Genomic DNA, 27,818 nt, shown 5'->3' on the forward strand with positions numbered 1-27,818 from the left:
TCCTCGCTCTTTCATCATGTCCACGTCTACCTTAATTCGACACTGGTTTCTAACTTCGAAAATTATGCATATCGTTCATACTTGGACATAATAACAAATGCTAATAATGTTACTCAAACTCACACCCTCTCTGCAATGCTCTACGAACCAGATCCAGTGGGAGAATCTGAAAATTTTGCCGCTCCTGTTGAGGCAAAAGGAATTTTTGCACGCTACAAACGGACCAAAGGTTCGACACTCTGCGATCTTTATTCCCCTATCTTCAGTGATATATGTCAACAGGAAAAGTTTCTTCTCAATGGAGTCGACATAAGAGTTGTCATTCGTCAGAACACAGATGATTTTCGACTTCTTGCACCTGCCAGCGAGACTGAAAAACACACTATAGAGTTTTCACAAATTGTGTTGTACCTGCGACGTGTGCAGGTTTCTCCAAGCGTACTCGTCGGCATCGAACGAAGACTTCAGACAACTCCAGCATCATACCTCCTTCGAGGATTAGAGATTAAGTACAGGACAATTGCTCCAAATCAATCTCAAGTGATTTTTGATGACCTTTACAGTGAACGAGTTCCCTCAAAGCTGACAGTATTGATGGTTAGAAGTGAAGCCTACCAGGGTAACAGACAAAGGAATCCATTTAAACTTGAAAATTTCAAGCTTAAGAGAGCTGTGCTTGATGTTGGCGGACAACAGTACACAGATGACTTTGACTTTCAACGATCGATCTACTCTAAAGGATATATGAATTTGCTTCACAAGCTGAAGCGGAAAGACATACCTCTAGCTCCGGCTGCATATGAGAAAGAAACGTTTATGCTCTACTACCATCTCACTCCAGATGTGGAAGTGCAGTCGCTGAGTCCAGTGGTACAAGCCAATGTTTGTCTCACCCTAACATTTGGTGGAAATCTTACAGAGGCTGTTACAGTTCTCTTTGTTTCAGAAACACCTCGTGTGCTAGAAATCAACAAAGACAGACGAGTCAAATTCGTATAGAAAAAAAAAATGGAGGAATGGGAATTTTATGCAGCCTTTGCTCGAAATCACTGCACAAGGCCACTGTTTCGTGGAACATTTGCATGCAATGAAATTGCAAGTCAAAAAGCTGAACCAGGGCTGTATGTTGTAAACACAGCTCCTAGATCCTCTCCTGGAGAACACTGGACCTTATATTACATCTCTAAGAACAACAGCATTTCTTATTTTGACAGCTACGGCATACGACCAGTTTGCAAAGAAATCTACCAGTTTATTCACCCAACATCTTCCTTTCACTACAATGCAAAACGACTTCAGGGATATGGATCTGCTACATGTGGACTGTACTGCTTGTATGTAGGTAGTCTTCTAGCCTGTGGTTTCTCTCTTCAAGAGAGCACTCAGAAGTTTTCAACAACCAACTTCAGACACAATGACAGATTGATAGAAACACTTGTTCGAAAAAATTTCCCAAGAAAAACAGAGGATATGTCATGCTGTAGTGTACTATGAGCATTCAATAAAATTTCAGTTTGCCTGAAAAGAGCTTTATTTGTCAACTTAATTTGCACACTATATAATGAATCATTGGTAATAAAAAACAAAATATCATCTGAGATAGGCTATTTACAAACAGTGACTTGCAAACAAAGACATTGTTGATGATTACATACATGCTATTAGAAACTGGTTATTTCATACACATACAGTCAAACTCCTTTATAGCGAACACCTTTTTAACGAAAATACCACTACAGCAAATTTTTTTGCGGTCCTGCTGGAGCCTATAGGTCCAATAATGGACATCCTTTTTAATGAAAATACCTTTACTGCGAATTTTTTTTGCTGTCCCCTGAGTTTCGTTGTAAAGGAGTTTGACTGTATAATCAAAAATTTTCTGACACGGATCATTTACAAACAGTGACTCTCATCTGAGACAGGCTATTTGCAAACACTGATTTGCAAACAAAGATGTTGTTATAGATTACATACATGCTATTAGAAACTGGTTATCACATACTCTTATAATCAAATTCTTAGAAAACAGGTTATTTCACGCACATATAATCAAATTCGTCTGAGACGATCCATTTACAAACAGTGACTTGCAGACAAAGTCAGTTGTTATTTCCATCGCAAATGCATGCAGCAATATGGGAAAGCAAACTGTCTCTTTCACGCACATCAAGAGCTACACATTACTTCAGGAAGACATGAAATTCGTCAGACCATGTCTCAGCTTAGCCATCACTCGTGGCTAACAAATATCCTCTAGCTCCTAACTCACAGTTGTAAGTAATCCCACACTGACAACTATAGATGTGGAATAATGCAATAGCTTTAGTTCATGGTTCTAACATGACATCGTTCTAATATATGACAAACCATAGCTATATGGATGTAACATCTTTATTACAATTTTTTTCTGTGGGACCAGAAATAGAAGGGCAACATCTGTTGCGGGGGTGATAACAGATGAGTTCCCTCCTACTCCCGTATGCCAACTCTGTAATGAAACCTCGTGACGGTGCACACCCCAACACCATCGCTTCATTAGAGAGACCAATCCGTACACATTTAAAAAATTCAACCATAGCCAAAAGGTAGCGTGTCAATTCCATCATCACAAATGAAGCGTTTCGTATCCAGTGGATTGAGGGCTATTTTTGTCACTGACACACTTTTGTTGACATTGTCCTTGTGCACAATGAGGTTCTGTTTAACTTTATGCATTGTGCCCTGCTCGAGAGCATTCGTGTACATAGAGAAGTGGAGTTTTTGTGCTTCACATTGTTTAACACCCTTAGCGCGATTGTACTGCTTTTTGCTGCACAGATCGAGGGCGTACAGCTTTGGCTTCAGACAACAGAAGCCAAGAATGTGATCACGAGGAAGCTCATTTTTAAACTTTCCTAGTACCATCCTGTTTTTGTCGAATAGAGTGGGTGATCAGGGTCATATCCAGAGTTGTCTAGATGCTCGTCAGCTAGTTCGTGGAGTACTTTATCGTCACTCAGCATCACAATGTAAGAATCAGTGTCCATGTATAGCAGTCGTGTATCAGGGGCTACACGGAGAAGATGGTTATGATAAAAATCAAACATCTTCAGCTTAGACAATTCCAATATTGTGAAGCCCAGGTACAGCGGTTGCTTCATGCGAAGAACAGACTGACTAAATTGGAACAAGATGACGTGAGAGCTCAGAGGGCGGAACTGTTTCAAGTTTGGTTTACGTAGAAGCTTCAACACTTGCTCATCTGTTACTGTGAGGCGACAATTTACGAATTTCCTGACTTGCATACATGTCCTGCCATATACACTATTAATCATTAGCTTTGATTGCTGTTTCTCAAATGCGTTTGTAGCTCGCTTCCGAAGTTCGTGATTGAAGTCGACATAGGATCGCAGAAAGGGCTTTTGATTGAACTTGAGAACCCTGTGAACTTTAGTGAGACGCAACCCCAATTGCAGATACAGTTGCAAATTGCGATAGTGGAGAAAGTACCTCTCTTTATCAAATAATGTTAGCAACAGTTTTGCTTCGGTAGCTTTCTGTGGAAGATTGAACTTCTTCATGAGCGCCTTCTGATAGTCTGACAATAGCTCATAACGAACGGACATTTTTTCAGGGGCAACGGGAAGATCTCTGTGGCGTTCATGAGTTGCTCGGTCATACACTAGGTCTACCTCAAGAAAGTAACCCACAGGGGTATCATCTCGTATCTGAGCTATATCCAAGTTAACAATTTCCTCCTCAGTGAGCCACTCAAATCCTCCGTAAGACAATGGTTCTCTCATGACTGCTCCATACAGGCCATTTACATCAATGTAGTTAATTATTTTTTTTTATTTTTTGGGATCAAACTGTTCTGTTCCTGGCACATTCGCAGTTGCTTTTCTCAGGGAGCACTGTGTGACACCTCCTCGTAAGCCATTCTCGATGAGCAGGTACGCGTTGGGGTCGTTAATTAGTTCTAGTTCTACCTGACTCATTTTTAGTGCACAAGACATGCTTAATCCTGGAAGTGATACAAAATGAAACGGTTCAATCTTGTGCACATCGAGTGTCCACTTTCGAAAGTTCTGAAACACATCTGCTAAAAGCAGTGTGTCTGTCAGAAGGTATAAGTCCGAATACTCTCTAAGACTCGTGAGCCAAAATTTTTCATACACATTCTGCGCGTGGTTGTAGTCTTGTTCACTTACTTCGGTTCCATTCAAAATGTTAAAGAACTTATCTCGAGGTGGTAGCGAAGGCTCATCATAGGCTACAAAACTGGTGACAAAGTTATAACAGAAGACCCCCTTACGAACAACCAGCTGAAAGTGTTCCTCATTTGGAAAAAAACTGGCGAAGGCATTGAAAGTTGGATTCATCTTTATCACGTAGATTTTTCACCAGTGTTTCAAGGCTTGCGTTCAGAAAACTTAAACTGTCCAAGAATCGATAAGAGCCGATGTCAATTGCTTTAAATTTTTGACAGCTGGTGGCAATCACGTTGATGTCTGACTTCTTAAGCAGATGTAAATGAGACAGGAGAAAACTCATGTCATAGTTAGCATTATGTGCAATGATTTGAATCTTGGGTGGCACTCTCAGTTTCAGGTTACACGTCTGACATAGTGTTCGTCGAAATTCTCCGCTTACATGGTCATGGTCTCGAACATTTTGTCTTTTAGCAAAGGATTCTTTGCAGATATTACAATGAGTGGCTGCTGTATGTTGACGCTCATTCTCTTCGGTCATTTCTAGAGGTGCAAAAGCATGTATCCATCCTAAAATTTCGTCATGCAATTTCCGCAGCAGCTCCATAAATACTGTGACACAATTAGGACCACGGAAAAGACGCTTTTGCAACACGTGTTAGTCGGATGCACGTATAACCAAAAAGCAAAATGAGGAAGGACAGCGATCCTCATACACGTTTGTTTCCTCCAAACAAGGTGACAAAACACTTTCAAAATCATATACACAGTAGAAAGGGACTTCCGACATGAGATGTTCCCCGGCAAATGCTACCGTCTCTCCCTTCTTAGGGTAAATTGTCTTAGCAACCTTCTGATGCAAACACATCTTTAAATGATCACTGAGGATTCTGTCTGATGAGAAGCCCATCATACACCTCTTGCAATGAAACCATCCGCTAGGTTGAAATAATCCATTAAAATTTGTGATAAGCAGAAAATGAGAGTCGATTAGCAACAGATCCACATGTTTCTCTCGCTCGTCATCGACAACCTTGGTGGGGTACAGAGATTTGTCTTCCCTTTCGTAGGCGTACACATTGATACTAGTACCATTATTTTTTTCGAATGCTTCAACCTCTTTTGTGAAAGCTACCGGGAATGTTTTCGGAAAAACATACTCAGAAATATATGGTCTGTATGAAGATGCCCTACGCCTGCGATAACCAGTAGCAGGATGCAGTGCAGCTATTACAGAGAAGGCAAAACACATGTTCTGCTCATCTTCATGCAAACCAAAGTCTACACACAACAGAGAACGAAACTTATGCTTCAATTCTTGTGGTAACTCAAACTGGGCACATCCAATCAGTTGAGGCATCAAACGTCCAATGTTTATGATACAGGCATGAATGCGAAAGAGAAAAAAACCTGAACCTTCTACTTCGAGGTTTTCCAAATTTTGTGCTATTTCAGCAGTCACTTGAGTGATAGAAGGTTCTACATCTGCCTCTGACCATACTGTCACTACTTTGGAAGGCACGAAACTAATTTCGAGCTGTAACTCATCGTCTGGCGTGTGACGACCAAGTTCCACTTTAAGCAAAACAAAATAGCGCAGTGGGAAACCAAAGTGTCATAAGACATCAGCAATGTACTGTCTGTACTCGTGAAAAAAGGTTGTAACATCATGTCCGCTAACGTCCCTGTCGTGTAAATGTAGTTCGAACCGATTAGTATAGTTTCGCAGTGTGCACAAAGTCTCACAAAAAGGAATGCAGGGGGCTTGAAGATTGTGAACATTTGCCAAGTGAATCTGAAGACCTAATGCTGTTGCATAATACTGCCGTTCGTGCTGGGAGCATAAGTGACACGTCACCATATCTCATCACTTTCTCTTCGAATTGGTGATGATAATATCTGGCGAAATGACTTTTTTACCATCTTTGGTAAACCGTTCTTTTGTCTCCATTTTGAGATTTGGAAGGAGTCGCATTTCCTCTAGCTCTTCCTCCGACAATTTTTTGAAGCGTCCAGGTAGATACACTTTCACTGGCTTGTCGTTTTTCATGCGGAGCTCCACGTATACTGCCTCGCCATACATAGTGTCAATTTTCTGAATGTCCAGCACTTCGAACTTTTCGTTTTTGGGTATGTTGCTCATTTTCTGAATTTCACCGTCACCACATTTTTTCAGTTTATCCAACTTTTCCATGACGGATGACATAGCTTACTTGTGTTATGGAGACTTCGCTGTTATGATGACAATTTACTTTCTCCTCTTGCTGTATAGAATGAACTGAAAGAGAATAAACTCTTACATCTTCCACAGGAATATGTAACGCACCTCCTCAGTCTGACGTTCTGAATGAAGAACCACTCTCTATGTCCGCTCTTATATAGAGATTGCATGCAACTCTCTAACATGTGTGCACAGCCTTGAACGTCTACATCCTTGCAACGTTATACGTGAAGACATGTTTCAGCGTGTCCTATCTAACTTCATTGGTCTGGTAACTAACATACCTGCGTGCACAACCTTGAATGTCTACAACCTTGAACGTGTGTACTTCGACTTTGGGCAAGCTTAGAGCACAGACTTGTCTTTGCTTTTTGTTGTAACCTTCCATTATAGAATGCTCCTGGTCTGATAACTAACACGGCTGTGCGCAACCTTGAATGTCTACAACCTTGAATGTCTGTATTTCAGTTTAGCCAATCTGAGAGTGATGTACAGGCTCGTCTTTGCTGTAACCTTCCTTTATGTAATGTTGTGATTTCATAACATGCTTCATTCGTTTGCAAAAGATGGCTGAGGTTGGACCTTATAGGTTTACCACTCCGGTCTCAATGACCATATCAGGTCAAAGCCAGAGTGGAAAGACGACACTTGTTACACGTCTAATTAAACATAGAGCTGCTGTCTTCGACAAACCATTCGATCATATATTGTACATATACTTGTACAAACAACCAATCTTCGATAATTTTCCAGAGGTGACCTTCAGTCAGGATATTCCTACTAATCTTGATACTGTAAGAAATTCTTTAATTATATTTGATGATTGCTTAGCCGACAAACAAAGGCTCAAAGAAATCTGCAATTTTTATGTAGCTGGCTGTCACCACCTCAACTGTTCAGCTATTTTCATAACACAATATTTATTTATTAATGATCCTCTGTATAGATGCATTCAGTTTAACAGCAGTGCCTTAATTTTATGCCGTTCCGCCCGCACTGCGGACCAAATGCAAATACTTTCACGACAACTGTTTGGTCGAAAGAAAAGTGAACTACTGCCAAGTATATATAAAGATGCTTGCAAGAAACCATATTCATACCTTGTAATTGACCTATCCCAAAACTGTTCAGACCAATTTAGGGTGTGGACTAATATATTTCCAGACGACCAGCGACAAATAGTATATAAAACATGAAATGTGTCAAGAAGAATATTCATTTTCTTCAGTTACTTGCTGATGCAAAGTTGCCGGAGCAACGTTATTTTCTCCTGGAACATGCTACGAGAGAGCAACTAACTGCTATTCGAGAGATTTGTATGAATCTTTGTAAAGGAAACATTAAGGTAGCTCCAAGAGTGAGAAATCAGTTGCAACCTTATGCAACACCTATCCGCTTTTTGGCAAAACGAGACACTACAGGAGTGAAGAAAGTTCGAAAGGTATTGCAACAATCTGGTGGTTCTCTACAGTTCCTTTTGCCACCTTTGCTGGGTCTCCTCTCGACTTTAGGTGGAAGGGCGATAGCAAAAGCAATCGGAGTGTGGTCGATGCAGAAATACGAGCTTGTGCCTTACCGGGAAACCCCCATCCCACAGATATTGAAGAAAGATGAACCAGACGATATCAAAGCAAAAGAGATAATCCAATATCTTCACTCCTTGCTACATCCCACTGTGAGTGAGAGCACACCTACACTGGGTTCAACAACAGCGAGAGAAGAGGAAACACAGACCGAGGAAAAAAGTAATACTGTCGTTGATTTCATGAGCAGTGGCTATAAAATCAGATCACAAAACCTATTACGTCTTCTAGAACCAACGATCTCATGGGATAGGAAAACATTTCAGATAATTGTCGATGGTGAGCGACTAGACAATACTAATATAATTGACCTCGTATACTATCTCATGACGAAAGCAAGAAATGTTCAAAGACCACCCTATTTTGATCGGATTTTGCCGCTATTGGTCAAGCTAAACTTACCAGCACTTATTGTGCACCCATCTCGTCTTCAAAAACATACAGCAGAGAAAACTCTGGCCACTCCTTCACCTCATTCCGTAAGTGAAGCTTTCACACCTCGACGTGCGTCACCACCGCTCACACGAGCCGCGAAGCGAGCACGACAGCTCACATGGACACCGTACTGAACTCCGAGGAGAGAGGCTACTTCGAAGAAGAAAAAATACTGTCACACTTCCCTCCAAGACATCATAAAAAGGTATTAGCTATGCTTCAGCTGATGACAACGGTTCTGGCTTACGACGAGTACGGAAGAGTTATCTGTCACGGAAAGGTGGTGCCACACTCATCTATTGTTGAGCTTTTGAAGTACGAACTTCACAACAGGCAACCTCCCTGGATGAGAGGAGACGTTTCAGCTACAATCAACGCTTATCTATCACTCGATGCTCTTAGAGTTTGCAGTAGGAAGAAGTACTAATGGCAGCCTACGATGACCCGCAACATGTCGGAAGCTTTGGTGAAGTGCAGAGACTTGCTCGAGCCATTGGCGAAAAGAAGGACAAAGTCACTAAATTTCTGGAGACAAGTGATGTGTACAGTTTGCATAAGGAATACAAGTGACCCACGAAGTTTCGAAAAACCATTGCACTTGGACTTCGTGAACTATTCCAGGCTGACCTAAAGGATTTGCAAAGTCTAAAGAACCAGAACGATGGTTTTCGCTATTTGCTCTTTTGTATAGATGCTTTCTCTCGGCTTCTTGCCATTGTACCTATTCGTAATAAACGATCTCCCGAGGTTATTCGAGTTTTTAAACTTACCTTTAAAAGAATTGGGACACCCAAGCTTTTGCACACAGATCGTGGAACAGAATTTACAAACAAGGCGGTACAACAGTTTCTGAAAGCAAGGGAGATCCGGCTCATCCATACAAATTCACCTATGAAGGCCTCAATCTGTGAGCGATCTCAGCGAACAATTGTGACCACACTGTACCGTATCTTCACATTGCAGGGTCACAAGCGATATGTGAACATTTTACCTCAAGTAGTGAAAGCTTACAACAATCGCGTACACAGATCGCTTTCTGCCAGACCAGTGGACGTAAAGAAAGAAAACGAGCACATTTTCCGAGAGAGACTGTACCCCAGCCCGGTTGGACCACCAAAAAAGCCGTGCTACAGTGTTGGAGACGTAGTGAGAATTGCAAAATACAGACATCAGCTAATAAAACGTTATTTAGGGTCATTTACGTCAGAACACTTCGGGGTGAGAGCGATCAAGTTAGGGTATCCTAACACGTACCTATTACGTGATCTTAAAAATGAAGACATCATTGGTGGGTTTTATGAGAGTGAAATTGTACGAGTGAAAGAGGTTCCAAAAGTAGAGAAGATCATAAAACGACGAGTTAGAAATGGGAAGCTTCAGTACTTGGTTCAGTTCACTGGCAGTCTGGACAAGAAGTGGATCGCAGAAAATTACCTTGGTTTGTAATGACCAGTCAAGACAAGTCAGCCGCCGATGACACAACATGGCCTGAGGTTGATCCTCCGCTTGATGGCGCATGGTCGTCATCATCAGACGCAGATGAAGAGCAGCCTGTGCTAGGTAGAGATGTGTGTGGCAGATGGAGAAGAGGTTACACACACGAATTTCGGATGCAGCCTGTGTGTCGTCTCAAACATGTCTCCTACAAGGAGATATTGGAATGTGGGTTAACACAAAACTGCAAAAACAATGTATGCCAGAGTTCACACCGCCTGTACGTTTGCCTCGGAATCACCTTTCGCCTTACTTGCTGAATGGTCACGTCACGTGGACGAAATTTTGACATATGCTGACGAGGTTGACGCTATGCATCTTGCTGCCGAGAGTCTATGTTTCATGGAACAAGCCGAGTCTGAAGGTTGGCACTACTTAACAGGCTACATCAGCAAGCTAACACTTGACCTCTTCAAACATCGACTGGTGCACAATGGAGCATAAAAAAATAATCACCGCTCGTGTATCAGGGAAATAAAAATGTACATTTGTACTGAGCCCTCTCATTTCATTGTGAGTGAACAGACATGGATAGATGTTTGTGTGTTCTCTTCTCCGTTGTGTGGCACACGTTTTTGCTTGTTGTGGTGATCATCGAGCTAACGAAGCTTCCATCCTCTTCCCTTCAGCTTCATCAGGGCAATTGCAGCAAAGAAGCTGAACTGGAAAAAGATGTTTATGTACATTCGTGCCCTTCTGACTTGCTTGTGGTACGCATTTGGACTGAAAACGGTAAACCGAAGCGTTCTGGTGTTACCCTAACACGAAATGAAACACGCCAGCTGCAAAAATGCTTAGAGACAGCCAATCTTACAAGGACCTATTACGATAACGAATGCTCAGATGTATGCTGTTTGTGCTTAGAACGTGAGTTAAAACTTCGCCGCTGCCCAGGCAACATTTACTCTCTTGGCAGAACAATTGGTCGACATCACTCTGGCTATGGAATCTCACTATCTAAAAGGGCTGTGATCTCACTGTCCTTGTATCTAAATAAAAAAAAAATTTAACTGTTTGCAAACGTTTTCACTTCCTGTGATGGACTAGGAAAGCATTCCTTAAATCACAAAGACCTGCATGTCGCCACTGAAAGCGGGAGGCATGAAACCTTGTCGTTCCTCATATTTGCATTTCCATAAATGACTTGCATGTTCATAGAAAAGCATTATATATATATGTATTGCAAAAGAGGAGGGCAAATCCATGTACTTACCACAGTCTGTCTTTCCAGTCAAACAGTCTCACGGAGAAAAAAATCTTCATCTGGAATCCCGAGTGGATTAACTTGAAAAAAAAAAGTTTTCCACCTCTTCTCCATTGTATAGCACCCATTTTTGCCTTGTTGTCAAGGAAGATCTCAAACTCTTCCCTTCAACCTCCTCGGAGTAGTTACAGCAAAAGAAGGAAGATGAACTGGAAAATATGTTTTATGTCAAACCAAAATCAAACGATTAAAAAAAAAACACCGTTTCGCTAAGTTTAAATGCAAAGAAACATGCAGTAGCAAGACTGAACATTTCCTAAAGTAGGCTTTCCCCCAATGCACGTAGGAGTTGGGTGAAGACTAGCTACATCTCACAAATGAAGGTAGACACATTCCTTTCTTTCTGACCTGTTTGCCATTGACGTGCAGGTGATGTGTTCTGTTGTTACCCGAACATGAAATGAAAGAGAGAAGCTAAAAAATGCTTAGAAGAAGTCGATCTTACAAGCCCAAAATGTGAGATGGCCCTTCAACCTCGTCGGAGTAGTTACAACAAAGACGATGAACTGGAAAATATGTTTTATGAAGAACTAAAGTCAAACAATTAAAAAAAAACACCGTTCCGCTGAATTGAAATGCAAAGAAACAAGCAATCCAGCAAGACTCAGCATTTCCTAACGTTGACTTCCCGCAACGCACGTAGAAGTTAGGTGAAGCCGACTTGTAAATTAACAATGTCCTCCAAAACATACAACGCAATGCAATGTCCTAAATGTTGTACTGTTTGCAATCGTTTATTTTTCATTTCATCTACTGCGACGATCTAAGAAGGTGCACTTTAAAATCACAAAGATTTGCATGTCGGCAGTGGGAAGGAATGAACCTCTTTTCTTTCTTTCTTTCACGTACATGCATTCCATAAATGGCTGTGACCTTGCACGCTCACAGGGGAAGAACTTATAACAAGAGAAAAGAAAAAAGCATGTACTCACCTTAGTCTGCTTTTCCAGTCAAACACCCGCACGGAAAAACCTGAGCTGGAATGTCAAGTGAATCCACCTGAAAACAATCAAGTGGCATTCACTTGGCATTCCAGCTCAGTCCGGAAAGCGTTGCGGACGAACCGTCTTATATAGAAGTCGCTTCGTTTGCCTATGAGAGAACAGCGTCGACCGTCTCGCCCCAAAGACGTGATGAGGAAAGTGATGTTATCGTTTATCCTTGAGAGGTAATTACGGCTTTACCCGGGCTGGCTCGCTCTGTTCAGAAATCAAAGCAGTCAGCATGGAGGTAGCTGTCATTAGTATACTGCGTCTTTTTTTCTTCTTCTTTTTCCTGCGGCGCAACATGTATCGCATAGTAATTATTTTTCCTGTCTTCGAGTTGCAAAGACGACGCCAGCTAGAGTAAAAAGGTACGACCTTTATCCAACGAGTTGTCTTATATGCAAATGCTTGCTATTACAATAACATTGTGTATCTTCGAGCGTTTATTCGACTTGCTCACGTGCTCATGCAAATCAGCAGAAGAGATATCACAGTCTGAGTGGAAACAGCGTGACCTTCAGCCATCCCGTCGTCTAATATGCAAAGCGTCGCTAACACAACAACATCTTAAAGGAATACGGAAAAAGTGATCTTATCATTTCTCGAGAGTTAATCCGTGTGGTACACAAAAACGGATTAATGGGGAGAGGTAGCCTGGTCGACTGCAAGTGCAAGCATGTTTAATGAAATCTCTACAATGAATATCATGATGTTCCCCATGATGCGTCGGATGTCGAATTTCGAAGCGGTAAGCCTTTTGTCGGTTACACGCCCTTAACACCCTGTCCATAATCACTTCTCAATACTAGCTATGCCATATCCTTGCAATTCGCAACAATGTTGTGGCGGCGGCCGGTGCATTTTTTTCTTGTCGAAGGTCAGAGCTGTAGGCCTTTTTTTTTTCGGTTACGCTCTTAGCGCTCTGAAGTTTAAGTATATACTGTCTCCTCGCACTTCGGAAGGAGTCGATTGGCTCATCAACCATTTCCATTAGGCAGACGATAGCGAGGTGCCCTACTTGTCGACTTTAAAACGTAATAAGAAAAATAAAAGATATTTGAACAATATTGTGCCATGTATGAATCGAGCTATCGTTTTATCCTTGCAGGGATTCAATAAACAAAATACAGAAGCCGACACTGAAGATTTTTGTTTAAGTTTAATTTGTACAAGCTTTCGCGTGGAGGTCCACGCTTCCTCTGTATTTGTTTATGGGATCTACAGGACTTGACTCCCCTCTTCGTATACGCTTTTGCAGGATCGAGTAAGAATTGTGCAACTATCCATAAAGAATTAATCTTCGTAATCTTATTATTATTTCTTTTTTTACTAAGATCCTTAGATGGATGAACGGTTATGGCACATTTCTGATTTCATAACTAAGCTAATTATTCATTGTTAACGTAGTTTGTTTAAAACAAGAGGTATATCATTCTGATGGAACTACACAATTAAGATGGCATTCAGTGAGTGCATCCTACAGGCAAGCAAAGGGGTTGGTGCCCTCACGTGGTCAGCCACAACTGGTCAGGTTTAAAATCTGCGAGAGGGTGGAGGTAAACTTATTAAGAAGTATAATGACAGCTTCGTGGGCTGGTTCAACCTTCGTGAGATGATGGGGTGCTGCTGTAGTGGGACTGGGGGGTAGTTCAGTCATAATTAAAATACGATCTTGCAACTGTGCTTTTTATGTAGTTCCTTCTAATCTAGAGTAGGCATGCAACCTAATTATAATAAGAAGCGCGTGTTGCGCGTGCGAGGGACTTGCTGGAGGCTGGCTTACCATATGGGGGCTGGTGCCCACGTGGTTAATTCCTCAGATGACACAGTGAGGTCGGTATCACTCTGACGTGGTTTACTCCAACACAGTAGGGCGTGCACCTAATTATAATATTAAGAAAGGCATGTTGCAGGGATGGCTTACCAGATGGAGTCGTGAAAGTGGGCTGGTGCCCACGTGGTTAATTCCTCAGATGATACAGTGAGGTCGGTATCTGTGGGCTGGCGCTCACGTGGTTTAGCCCTAATTAACATTCGCAAGAGCGGGATGGGGCGGGGACGGGGGCGGTCTTGTTTGTTGATGCTAAATACGCTAGCTAGCGTATCTAGCAATTGTTTTGCTAGATAGGCACTGCTAGATACACTAGCTTTTCTGACTACTACAAGTGTGTAATTTCTCCCATATTTCAAAATGCCTAAGACCTGTTTTATGATATCATCGTATGACTCATAGTGACGTATGCAAAACCTGTCCATCTTTTCGATGATGTTTCCGTTGTAGAGCAACGGTTTGTTCTGTGTTCCAGTGTGCTTCAACACTTAATAAAAGGTATGCCTCTACTCATTTCATTAATTGGTTCAAATGTTGTGCCCTTACTAATTATCTGGTGGCGCTTCCTGAATCGTTCAAATTGAGGATTACCTCCGTGTGCTGTGTGTCACATAACACTTAGGAATTGAATTAAAAATTGTGTTCCTGCCCGTTTCGTGCTTTTAAGATCCCCCAATCTTGATGGATTGAGAATTATGTAAACTGATTTACGAAAAATATGACTCGTTTTTGTGCAAGAAAGATGCTTGTGCTTTCAATGATTCTGCGCACGAGTCCACTCGTAACCTGCCGGTATAAGTACGTTACCCCTGCCTTGACAGGATCGGGGAACAATGTGGTGGGTTCGCTCGATAAGTGCGTGCTCCCATGACCTGGAGCACACGAAGAGCAGGAAAACAACCACACACACACAAATTCGAGCTTCATATTTTCAGCTTTATTGCGAGAGTCTTTTCTTTCACCTCGTCACGTGCCTGTAAGAGAGAGAGTAAAGCCTTTAGTTTGCTGCAGAGTTTGAGGTAACTCGTTACTGTAACTAAGTTCTTTTTTTTGGTAACTTGTAACTTAACTCGGTACTTTTGCGACGTGGTAACTTTAAGAGAAATTCGTTTCTTTGTCGACTAACTTTGCCAAAGTAACTTAAGTTCCAAGTTACCTTTAATTCGCTTTTCACTCACGTCCACATATTTTCTTGCTTTCTCTCCGATTCCTTCACGACATTTTTTTTTTGTGCCATAAAACGTGGTATTCAATCAGTGACAGTATTTTATTCAGAAAGTAAAGAAACCGCTACCACTGAAATGAAGCTGAACCATTATGCGCCCACAACGTCATCATGACGTTGGTGGACGCACTGAAACCGAAACAAATCGCAAGGAGAGGGCTGGGTTCCACGAACGGGCACTTGTTCGCTGCCTCCCATGGAAAGAAAAGTAGGACCGAAGGTCGCGTCCCTTTCAGAGAGACCATTCGTAACCCCCTCAAGACATTTGGCTTTCGGGCGCGAACTTGTTCACATCTACGTAGCTTCGAGCGTAGTTCGACTCTAGCAAATTGGTGGCGCTGTCGAACACTATGACGTCATTTGTTTACAGGCAGGGAGAGGGGTATTATTGGACATAAACCAAAAACGATCTAAGCGTGTTTCACTCTTCCGCAGGCAACTCAAGATCTAATTCAACTGCTCACGCGCGCTGCACCTGCGTAATGCTATTTTGTGTCGGAAGTAACTTTTTCTTTCTTTAAGTAACTCAGTAACTGCGAGTTATATTTCGTGCTTTAGAACTTCGTTCCTAACTTAATTACGTTTCTCACACGGTAGCTTAACTCGTAAAGAGTTATTTTTGAACTTCTCAGTCTATGGTTTGCTGCAACCTAAAAAATGCTCTTCCCACTCCAGCCTTTTTTTTCCACTTTGCAGTAAAAGTCTGAAATATACAATGTGCGCTCTTATGTGATACCCCTGTCGATAAGATGGCTCGCTTATCGTTCCAAATGTGTACCCTAGGCTGTTAAAATGCACGAGCCCAATCCAATCCAATTAATGGAGCGTGAAAGTGATGTCCAATATGGAGAAAACCCGCTCTCATCTTGTAAAGCAGTATATGAAAAACATTTCCGAAGAATACTTCTGCCCAAAACTTTTTAAGTGAGGCGCAATTTCATTTACAAAATCGCTGCCGCAGTTAGAGCTTCGAGTGTCCGAACAGCAGACCACACCCTCTCTTGTCTGACGTCTGTGAGAGAGGGTCTTCTCATTCGTTGTTAGAAAAAATATCGTCTGCTGGTTTGAAAAATCAGCATGGCGAGCTCTTCCTCGTTGACTGCTATTCAATATATGATCTTTTCTAGGAAAACAAATCATATGCAGCCTGTCAAAATAGCAGTGATGGCCAGTAGTTAACTAGATGTAGTTAACAACAACAACAACATAGATGAATGGATGATGATGATGATGTGGGGTGTTTTTCTGCGTTGAGTGCAGGACCCTACCCCATTCCAAAAAGGTTCACATGAAAGGATGACGAGGGAAGGAAATCCCTACAGTTCGTGAAGGAGGCCGGTGGCCCTCAGAAAGGAAAGAAGAGCGCCAAGTGCACGGCACTGGTGTCCAGGGTTACTCCATGGGCCGAGAACTTTGCAGATGTTGAATGGCCTCTGATCCAGCATTTCAAGTTGAGATTTAAAGGCCCGTCGCTCGCGTGCGTACTGGCTGCAGTCTTCGAGAATGTGTCGGATTGTTGCCGGGAAACCACAAGTTGTACACAGCGCCGTGGTGCTGTGGCCCAGCCTATACCGGAGTGCAGGGGTGAATGCGACGCTAAGTCGTAAACGACGCACTAGGGACGTAAAGAGGCGAGGGAAACCGCCTGGCATTTCAAATGAAAGCGTTGGGTCAACAGCATACAGAAGCGACCACCGGGTGATGTCATGACACCATTCCTGATGGGCCCAGGGCGACGTCAACGCGGACAAGAGGGAGCGCCTATCTCCATTCGAAAGTATGATGGAGACTGCTGAGCGGCGATGGTGAGGCGTAGATGTAGTTAAACTACTAGTTAAACTACCTGATTGTAGTTAAAAAGTAGTTATCAACTACCTGAAGAAATGCAGTGTGCAACTACTAGTTAAACTACTATTTTAAGTAGTTAACTACAGTAGTTAGGTTACTGAAGGCGCCAACTACTTTCGATTTTGCCGCAAGCTTTACGGCACGATTGTGCTTCCGACTTTTATCTCGAGCTGCATGTTTGATGAGAACGGAGCTGCAGAGCAATTGTTCCCTGCATGTATACTACATCTTCACTTTTAATGCTTGTCTAGTGAAGCCTCATTTGCTGCGAAATAATTCTGCAACTTAGTTTATCGCGTAGACACAGAAAGAATCCCGCCGCAAGCTTTATATATGACGATCGTAGCAATGGCTTGAGCATAAGTTTATCACTGCTTGTTATTCATATATAGGTGTCTGAGAACACTACAAGGGATTGGTGTTGATGGACAACGTTAAGTATAGTTATAGATGTAGTTAAACTACATTGCAGTAGTTAAAGAAGCACTTTCTAACTACTCCCCCAAAAAGTTGTTAAACTACTAGTTAAACTACTCAGTGGCAAAGTAATTAGTAGTTATAGTTAAACTACTGTAGATGTAGTTAGTGGTCATCACTGCAAAATAGTGGCCTAATCTTCGTTGCTTCAATGCAACCCTTCCTTCCTTCTGCCGAAGAGCAGGGATGGGCAGTAATACTCATATTTTGTATTATAATACTAATACATAATACTCCCTAGAAATCAGTACTATAATACATATATAAATACATTTCAGAAATGAGTATAATAATACATAATACTAATACTTCTCTGTATTACACGAGTAATACTTGTAATACATTGATACTTAAATTGGGGAGAAAGGAACAGAAGAATTACTTAGATATATGCCCATTACTTATCGAGACAATCATTCTCCAATGACGTCGTATTCACGCTTACATTCTTGCACGTGGCTTGATCTTTCCGAATACGATCAGATAGCGCTGATCAATTCGATCGTAGTGAACAAGTTGCTCTCACTGTGGTAGAGCCCTGATTTCATCCACTCTGGACTATAAAATGTGGGCCGTTCAAAAACCTGTGACTACCCATAGTCCAACCACGTACAGGGGTGACTGGCTGCACTGGATGCACTCTTTCATAAGACAAAGGGCTTGCACTGGTGTGACTTATCCTTACGGATGCTGAACTGGAAGGAATGTCAGGAAACCTCTAGTAATCTCTGGCGCCAATGTCACTCGCTTTTGGATAATTTGGGGCAGGGGAACACTGTAATGGGAGCCTTGTTCGTGTTCAGATGTTTGTGGGACACGAAAAATTACTGGTAACGGTGCACCAGTGACACATTGCACGTCGAACTTACGACCTCTGGGTAACTATTACGCCTTCAAAAGTATTATAACACATGAAATACCTCGTTTTGTGTATTATAATACATATACAAATACATTTCAAAAACGAGTATTATAATACATAATACAAATACTCAAAAGTATTACAGTAATAGTATTATAATACCAAGTATTACTGTTACTGCCCATCCCAGGAACAGCTCACTAGTGACACAGTTCGGGGTTGTATGAATGTGAACGGCAAAGCGAGAACTGAACGCCACGCTGCCGATGCCCACAGGAAAATATGTCGAACGAAAGGGGCTAGTGTACTGTCCAGCACACTTTTTTTTTTCGGTGGGGAACGAGCTATCCCTTTAACCCGCTCGGCCGAGACGCTGGTAGCACAAATTTGGGCTAGTTTGCTAACCGACAACGTGAACGACTAGCGAAGACAGCATCGTATTCGTTCGTCCTTTATTGAACAATTCTAATTCCTGCCTTCCGGGGGAAGGCAGGAATTAGAAGCATGTTCAATAAAGGACGAGGTATACCTTCAATAAAGGTATCTGGTATTCTCTCTGTTATGGCGGACTTTGCAGCTAGATGTCGATAGTCTCCGTCATGAAGACCGGCCCATATATGCGTACTGACTAGCCCTCCTGTTGTGTCTTGTTTCGTGGCAGTGATTTCCCCAGAAATTCACTGCTGGGGGGGTGGGGGAGGGGGGGGGGGCGAGCTTTCAAGGGGTAGGGGTAGCTTGGTGAAGGTTCCGCTTACGGAATTTTTCTTAGACACGGAAAGAATCGTGGTACATTGGTGACATATCTGCACAGCTTTCCCGTTTTATTTTTACATGTTATTACGTTAGAACGCAGTACATTAGAATGGAGATTCATTATGAACGGCATTTCAACATTACGATGCATAGTCACACGTGCGACAAAGAAAAAAGGACTACCACCTTATCTCACGAATCTCAGTGAATACCTAGCAACCAACAGTGAAAACCTTAGAGGAAAAAAGCAGAATACCCTGCTCGATTGAGTTGGGCACAAATGGTTCTTGATTATCCACATTGAGTTTGCGTATCCACACACATTGCATATATGCGCGCAATATATGCATTGAACAGTCACTTTCAAATGATTTTGGACAAATGCGTGGTACGACCATCTGCATGACTGTGGTGCTACAGCCCAAGTTTGGCAGTACAGGATGTAACTCGCTGTGCTGGAGACACTATCAGAACGTGTTGGTGGCTGAGCTGGGTGGGGTCACCTGAGAAATTTCGGGGGGTTGCAAAAATGCAGAGAGGGAGGGTGTAGGGAAATCCCTGTTTCGCGGTGCTAACGCGTAAGTGAGGAAAAGTACCAGCTGTACACTTCAAGACAAAAAGGCTAGCCATCTCGGTAGAACTGTACTGCAACCACATTTCTATTCAAACCAATTTTACCTTTTGGGTATAGCTGCAGAGTAGAAACAAACTACTATACAGTAGTAACTGTCATTCTACCAGCTTGGGTAGAAAATTCCACCTGTCTTCTTAGGAGTGTAGTATTCCTACTTTTATGGAGACACTTGTGGTCGTTAACCTCGTTCTGAGGAATACTATGTGAGGAGTACACGTAAAGAGGAAAATGTTTCAATATGGGGACTTGAATGGCCCAACCCAGTGTTCCAACTGCCAGCGTTTCGGGCATCTCTCGCGCAACTGTCGTTGGCCCACACAGTGCTCGGGACCGTACTCTATGAAGGAGTGCACTTCGCGGCGGCAACCAAGATGCTCCAACTGTGGAGGTCCGCATGCGGCTTCCCGCTCTCTGTGTCCGCGCTAGCGGTCGGTGATACAGCGGTCTCCCCCCACCCCACACCCCCTCCATATCGGATTCAGCGAGATCTAAAGCGCCCAAGAGTGCCCACGAGAGAGACAACGGTTATAGCCTGGATGCCCAGCACCCCCTGGCGTCTTCGCCTCCCTTGCGCCAGACCTATGGATGTTGTCAATAGAAGTGTGCGCTGACGCAATTTTGTCGGCGGCGGCGTATCTACTATTTACTATATTGCGGCGGCGCCACGCCGACCTGCTTCTATCGGCGTGACCCTTCTCCGCCCCTATCCCGCTTCTGCAAGTGTTATGTAAAAGTGCGGGGTGAACACGATGCCGGCGTTTTATAGTCTTTCAAGCATTAGGTATCGACGCTGTTAGGTACAAATTATTCGTAGCATGCTCTGAATAGACGACTGTAGGAAAAAGCAAAGTTATATTTCGGATTTAGCCAATACAAAGAACGTGAACGGGCTCTTGTATGGGCTCTTGCCACGGCCAGCTATTGCAGTATCGGAGGCGGCGCCGCGACGACCCCTCTGCATCGGCGGCGGCGCGGCGGCGCACACCTCTAGTAGTCAAGAGGGCGCTGCGGTTCCACAAATTGGTGCACATACAAGCACACCGTTCCCCTCCGCGCTTGAGGCGACAAGTGAGCGGATGGTGCCCCGGCAGCTGTGCTGGTCCCTATGGGCTACTATCCACCAGCCGAATGCCCCCCGCTGCCCATGTGTCTCTGTTTCTGTTTCTTTTTCTGTTTCTGTTTCTGTTTCTTTTTTTGCAAGGAATAGCAAGTCGGCTTCAGCCTGGCGACGGAACCTGAACTGCTGGATTGGATGCCATTCAACATCCGCAAAGTTGTCGGCCCATGGTGTAACCCCGCTCATCACTGCCCTGCACTTCGCCCTCTTGTCTTTCCTTTCTGAGGGCCTCCTTCAAGAACTGTAGGGATTTGTTTTGTTTTCCTTCCCACTTCATCTCTTCATGTGAACCTTTTTGGAAAGGGTCATGCACACAACGCAGGGAAACATCCCATATCATCAGCATCATCCATTCATTCATTCATTTAGGTTGTTGTTGTTACATGGGGGGAGGGGGAGACAAAAAGTAGCAAACATACCTACCGTTGTAGACTCTTCTGCTAACACGGTATTATGACGTCCAGATAATAACACAGACCATTTCCAATTGGAACCTTTGGCGGGTCGAAGATGCCTCGTTTGGCTGTAAGCAGACATGTACAAGATATTCAAAAATGTATTTAAGATCAGATAATAAATACTGACGTTAGAATGTAATTAAGACGGAGTATAAATACCTAAAAATTAAAGTAATTAAGATAGAGTAGGAAATACTCCAAAAAGTATTTCAAATACAATGAATATAGCATTTATCCTTGAACGCAAAAAGTCACCGGTTACTGGTCATGTGGCCGCTATGTGACATGGATCGCCTAAACCTCGCTGTGTGATAGGAGTGTGCCACCAGGCCGGTATTATACCGTCACGGCCGGTTATTTGCTCGCTCTGCCGGTTCCCTGTAGGAAGGTGATACCGGCAGCCTTCTGCCGGTATCTGTGGCTCGAGACCTTTCACAGGGAATTTTGCGGGGCTTTCCCTTCAACATTCCACTACAGCTTGAATAAATCACACACCCAACTCCGCAGTCACCAGTACTTTTCTTAGTTATTCATTATTATTATTATTATTGTTATTCATTGAGTCTTGTGTTCGGAGGGGACGAGATCAGTGGCTGTGCGAAGCTGTTGGTGGTTGTGTCGAGCCAGCTAGAACTTAGGCCGTACACGACCGATACCGTACACGATGAGATATCCGCCTGCAAAGAAGGGTTTGTCTGCGTCGATGTGTTTTTCAAAGTAAGTGTCAGTCCAATTCGGTTGCTCCAGTACGATCCAGTGTAGCGTTCGTGCTTGTTTAGAGCAATTTCTAGCATTAATCATACAGCCAGACGCAGGAACATATGTTTCCTCATATTATCTTGAGCTCTCTCTCTTTCTCTCTCTCTCTCTCTCTGCGTGTATACCCTTCACCCGCTTCCTTTTCCCAGTAGCCTTTCCTCCTTTCCATCTACTCCACCTCCGCTCCTTCAGCCGGTATTTTTCACTAGGAAAGGTGGCAACCCTAGATAGGAGTCATCTAAAAAGGAGTCCCAAAAAGATGATACCACATAACTCCACTAAGTATATGTGACCCAGAAAAAAGCAAATTTCTAGCAGGCCCCTGCTCGGCGAGGTCAGAATTCGGCGAAAAGGTTAGCTGAAAAGGTTAGCCAGGCTCTAGGACTCGAACCCACATCTTCTGGATTACCGGTCCAGGGCTCTACCAATTGAGCTAAGCTACCACACCTGCCCAGCGACTTCCAAGGGTGCGTCATCTGAAGGGACAAACCAGCCACTCTCTCTCACTCATCCTCATGAGAGAGAGGGGCTGGCGAGCTCAAAAAGAAAGGGGAGGGCATTAGTCGTACACAGGCGTTCCTGGTGGCCATAGACCAATGTACTCGCTGCGCGTCCAAGGCGAGAGGACGCCGTGATTACTCTAATGGACCGAGACACCTTCCGGAACACCAAAACAATAGTTTCGCACAACGGACCGCCATTCAGGAGTCGTCGGTTACGCAGTTGGGTCCAGCAACGAGGAATACGACTCCAACCGACAACACCATACCACCCAACTGCAAATGGCCTCGCCGAAAGAGTAATTAGAGTCATAAAACAGTACATCTCGATGTACACCCAATTCAGAGGAGGCTAGAAGTGAGCACTAGATGCTCCGGTATGGCACCATAACAGATCGCACATCACTGCTCTCGGATGCAGTCCACACTTTGCAGCATTTAACACACCGGCGCTGTTCCCTGCTGATGAACGCTTGCACGTAACCAATCACGTCACACTGCAAGAGCAACGTAAGTCGATTGACAAGTACCGCTCCAGAATGAAGAGGAACTTTGACAGGCGCAAGAGCAGAAAGATACCTGAAATTTGAGTTGGTGACGCGATACTGGTGTCCCGGGAAGCAAGACCAGTTTCAGTGGGCCATATGAAGTCCAAAAGGCAGTACACCAAAGGGGTCTACTGAAGGCTATTGTTTATAAAGGTGCGCGGGGGGGAGACGAGATGGCCACCATAGGAAAAAACGTCTTGCCGTACCATCCACGGAGGGATGGTGTGGGAGCATGTAACGTAGGAAAAGACGAGGACGAGGAAAAGCACGGGACATTAGGAAAACAATAAAGTTATGCTTAGTGTCCGGACCAGGAGGTCGGTTTCGGAGACTGGAACGCTACGTAGCTTTTATAATTAAAAAGTCAATTAACTATTTTTAGGTAATTAGTGATTTGGCAGTTGAGCAACATATGGCCAAGAACGTCCGCCGACCCAGAGATGACAGATGTGAAAGCAGCACGTCTAGAGCCCTTATAGTTTTTTTATGACAAATCTGTATCGCCTAAAAAAAGACACCCTGCAAATGAGTGCCCATGCCATTGTTTAACAGAGTAGTGTCAGGTACGATGCTGTCGTCTGCTTTGTAGTCACTTATCTGCTCTGAGAGTTCGCGCTCCCAATCTTGTCGTCTTCTTATTTCTCATATCATTATTCATGTGTCGTTTGTTATCTACAGCTGACTTGCTTCATTAGAGACTTTTGGTACATCGTACGTAAAAGCAGTAGCGTACGTAACAGATGCCCTTGGTGGTTCCTCGCACTGCGCGAATGTCTCTCGCTATTCTGGGCATGCGCAGAACCATCTATGCTATCCCTTACTTGCGCAAACAGGATAGCACACGACGCACTAAAACTCTGTAGTGTTTCATTGGGAATGGCGATCGATGCCTGGAGGAGTTTCTTCAGCTTTTAAGCACGGACAGTTTTCGCGGGTTTGTTACAGTTTCTTATTCCATGTTCTCTACTTTAAATGTTGTATAATTCAACTTTTTTAATGACTGTTATAAGTAGAGGGTGAGTGCGGGGAAGCAAACTTGGACCCGCACTGTACCATCGCGTGTGTGACCCGCGCCCGCACGCGCAACAATTTAATCCGGGTGACTCGCACCCGCAGTTCTGTCTGTATATCCGCATACCCGCATTCGGCCTCACAGGGGGAAATGTTCCTCTTCCAGTTTACCGCTGTTTCTATTTTAAAACGAAGGAAATTCTGAGTGTTGGCTACGTGTCTTGGACGGCTTCAATCATATGCCAATAAAACTGGAATCCAACAGAGAGCCATATATGTCTGCATTAGTAACCGAACTCACCCGCCAGCACTTGCCTGCTGTTGTCTGGCACATGGATTTATACGGCCAACGATATGGCGCGCTGCTGAGCTCGCGTGCGACAGAGAGGGATTACTTAGTTGGCGATGGAGTGCATTGCGGGTACACCCGCATTTTGCCCACTACCCGCAGCTATCGCGAATTCTTATCCGCAAATCGTGACGATGTGCGGGTAACTGCGGGTACCCGCAGGTATGCCTGCACCCGCGCTCAGCTCTAGTTATAATGTGCCCCAGAATAGAGCCACAATGTGTTGAAAGTCGCTCGTGGACAACGGCTTAGGTAATACACAATATCCTGCTCGCAAGGGCGGAAAACAGTGCAGACACAATGGGGCAAATGAAAAAAAAAAAAAAAGACAAGAAGAAAACGAAAAATTTTAAGTATTGCACAATTGGAGGGCACCAAATGTGGGAACGAAATTTGCATTTTTCGCGGTTAATTGGAGAACAGAGTAAGTGAATTCCATTGCAATACTTACCATAGCCAGGAGATGCTTCACGTGCCTTGAACTTTGAATTCTCTGCATGGAATATAGTCATCAGTATATATTGGACTTTGTGTTGGGAAGAGTATATACTACTCACGGCCACTCAAAAAATAATCTGAAGAACTAAGTTACAGCTAAGGCTTCCGGGATCTTCAGATTGAGAAAAAAAAAAGAGGGAAAAAAAGAAAAAACGTACTCCTCTCTTTAGCGTCCAGGAGAGGTCAGCAAGAAAAGTCATATCCTGAGGTCTCGTTAATCGCCTTTATGGCGGCGAGTGAGTTACTCTCCCCCACGACAAACGATATCTTGACCCTTCGCCAGCAGCCTACGTTATATTTATTTTTCTCCAAGGTATGCCGGTATAACTCATAGATCACTGTATTCCACATGACGACATCTCGGACCTTTTTTGAGTTTTCTTTGGGGATATCCTGCGGTTTTTCTTCCTGTTTTTCTGCGAATCGCTGTTCGCGTCCTCCTCAAACTGTACAGGGAAACACACAGGGCATGTAGATCGTCTTATTAGAGGGACAGCTGTTTTTGCAACGCAGGAAGATAGTGCGCGAGCAAAAGTTGCGTCGCAAATACATCGAGGAAATTCCGATTTCAAGATGTTCACGTCACCAGACGTTCGCAAGAGTAATACAGATGTCTGTTCCGCAAAGTGAGTTGCATGACAGCACGGAGTACATGCTCCGTGCTCCGGAGTTCTTACTCCGTGCATGACAGTAAGGGCTTCTGTAAGACAGCTTCTGATGCTTTTCGCGAGTATGTGTTTTCCCAGCAGTAGCTTTTTCTTCAAATTTCTTATGTCTAACTAGGCGAATATCGTCTCTGAATCTCGTAAAGTCCCCAACCCTGTTACAAGCGCAGGCGTCGTCGGTGAATGTCCTGAAGGTCGAGCGCAATAGGGGTGGACGGGAAGGTACAGACTGGTGAAACTAAAGAACGTTGATAATGAGAGAACTGGATGTTCTGGGGCTGGAACAACGTAGAAAGCACAAATACATACAATGCCGCAAATTGCCTAAGAAATTAACGATGCAAGACGAAAGTCCCTGAAAAGACTAGCCAGCTGCAGGACTCGAACCGACATCAGTGTTAACGTAGCTCAATCGGTAGAGCCCTCGATCGGTAATCCAGAAGATGTATGGGTTCGAGTCGTATAGCTGGCTAACCTTTTCAGTGACTTTCATATTTCAACGTTGAGAAAACACATACCGTCCACACCTATTGCACTCGACTTTCAGTGCATTGTGCTGCTTGGAATACCGCATTCGTTCATAAACCCCTTGCTATAACGAACCCGAAGCGACGAAGCACATCCATCTTATTATTGGGCAAGGGAAAGGTGTCTTCCGCAAGCGGACCAACCACTCTCCATGATAGTATTGTTTTCCTATCTTTGACTAGGGGAGACCTGTTCTCGTCAAAGGTAGTCGCCCAGATTGTATACACCCCATCCTCAACGTCACCCTCACGGTGGAGCGTCACGTTCTGCCCACGTTGCTAGAGGGGCTACACTCTTAAAAATGAACTTCACCGCATAGCACGCTGCTAGCCAGCCATCGTCTCGAATGATATCGTTATCTGCCCTGATTTGTTGAAAACGGGAGGCGTACGCCTTTTTTGTGACACTTATGCTGTTCATAATTGTCACAAAAAAGGCGTACGCCTCCCGTTTTCAACAAATCAGGGCTGATAACGATATCATTCGAGGTGATAGTTGGCTAGGAGCGTGCTATGTGGTGAAGTTCATTTTTAAGAGTGTACCAAGAAAGCTCCTGTGTTCACGATGCGTCTTGCAGTGCCACTGCTCACTAATGGAGGAAAGGTGTTAACATAAAGGTAGCCAAAGTTATGCTGTGGTTACTTTGTGCTGATTACATTTCGAGTTCTTTTTTTTCTCATGTCCTAAATTACCAAAAGGTACTCTTCGCGTTTTGCAAACATTGAAAGTTCTGCAATATTTCCCTGGCTCAATTTGGGATATAGTATCTGATTGGCTACTGGACATAGTTTGTGGTTTGATCACAGGGTGTACACGAAAACGATTTCGTTTCCTTCAAGAGTGTTCAGGAACATGGGGAACGTCATTTTGACATCTGCTGTCCTGGAGCAAGTCTCATTCGTACAACATATTGGATGTCGTGACAACTCAAAGAGGAAGAGACGTATCTTAGACTCGAAGAAAAGGCATCGTCCCTTGATCCAGATTTATTTCGTCGTCTCTTCATCCAGATTATCATTTACCATCGTCATCCTCATCTTCATGCACATAGAGACACTGACCACTATCGTGAGACCGACTTCCATGGAGGAAGGAAAGAGAGGAGGAGTCCTATTGCTCTGAGAAGTGAAGCCGAGATTGCGGACAGTGACATCACCGCTCGTTTTCCGCTTTCGATTACACACATCTCTATGAGAGACCCCAACGCATAGTTTCGGAATACTTGGAAAGGTGCGGTCTAGCGCGTCAAAGTGCCCCTCAAAGTGTCGTATGCAAAGCGACCCTATTCAGGTAACGTGCCCCCCTCGTGCCCCCAAAGAAGCTACTACTCATGTCCCATCCTCACCTCACTTGCCCCACAATTCTCTTTTCTGAAGACGAGCATTTTCTTATTCTTTCCTTCATGGCAACTTCAGCCAGCGAACACAGCACCACCACCGCTTAGTCAACGCCACACAGCTGCATGTAACCTAAGACCCTTCGTTGTGTGTTCTCAACATGAGGGTAACGAGCACGCACCACCCTTCTTTCAATGTCCTAGGTTTTTAATCTAAAGGTCGAAGGATCTCTTCTCAGATCCATC

General features: G+C 43.7%; 1 protein-coding gene across 2 annotated transcripts in view; it reads right to left on the bottom strand.

Annotated features, from left to right (window-relative positions):
• Positions 1-14,919: 14,919 nt before the first annotated feature.
• The window catches only part of LOC135375406 (uncharacterized), a 30,293-nt gene continuing 17,394 nt past the window's right edge, over positions 14,920-27,818 (bottom strand). The window contains exons 9-10 of one of the 2 annotated variants that reach the window (XM_064608127.1): positions 21,344-21,443; positions 14,920-14,978 (exon numbers count right to left, since the gene is read on the bottom strand). In XM_064608127.1, coding sequence (XP_064464197.1) covers positions 21,361-21,443 — 83 coding nt within the window. In that variant the 3' untranslated portion in view covers positions 14,920-14,978; positions 21,344-21,360. Of the gene's footprint in view, positions 14,979-21,339; positions 21,444-27,818 lie in introns of both variants that reach the window. The other variant, XM_064608128.1, reaches the window with a different exon arrangement.

The sequence above is a fragment of the Ornithodoros turicata genome, unplaced genomic scaffold (assembly GCF_037126465.1).
Source record: "Ornithodoros turicata isolate Travis unplaced genomic scaffold, ASM3712646v1 ctg00000858.1, whole genome shotgun sequence".
NCBI lineage: Eukaryota > Metazoa > Arthropoda > Arachnida > Ixodida > Argasidae > Ornithodoros > Ornithodoros turicata.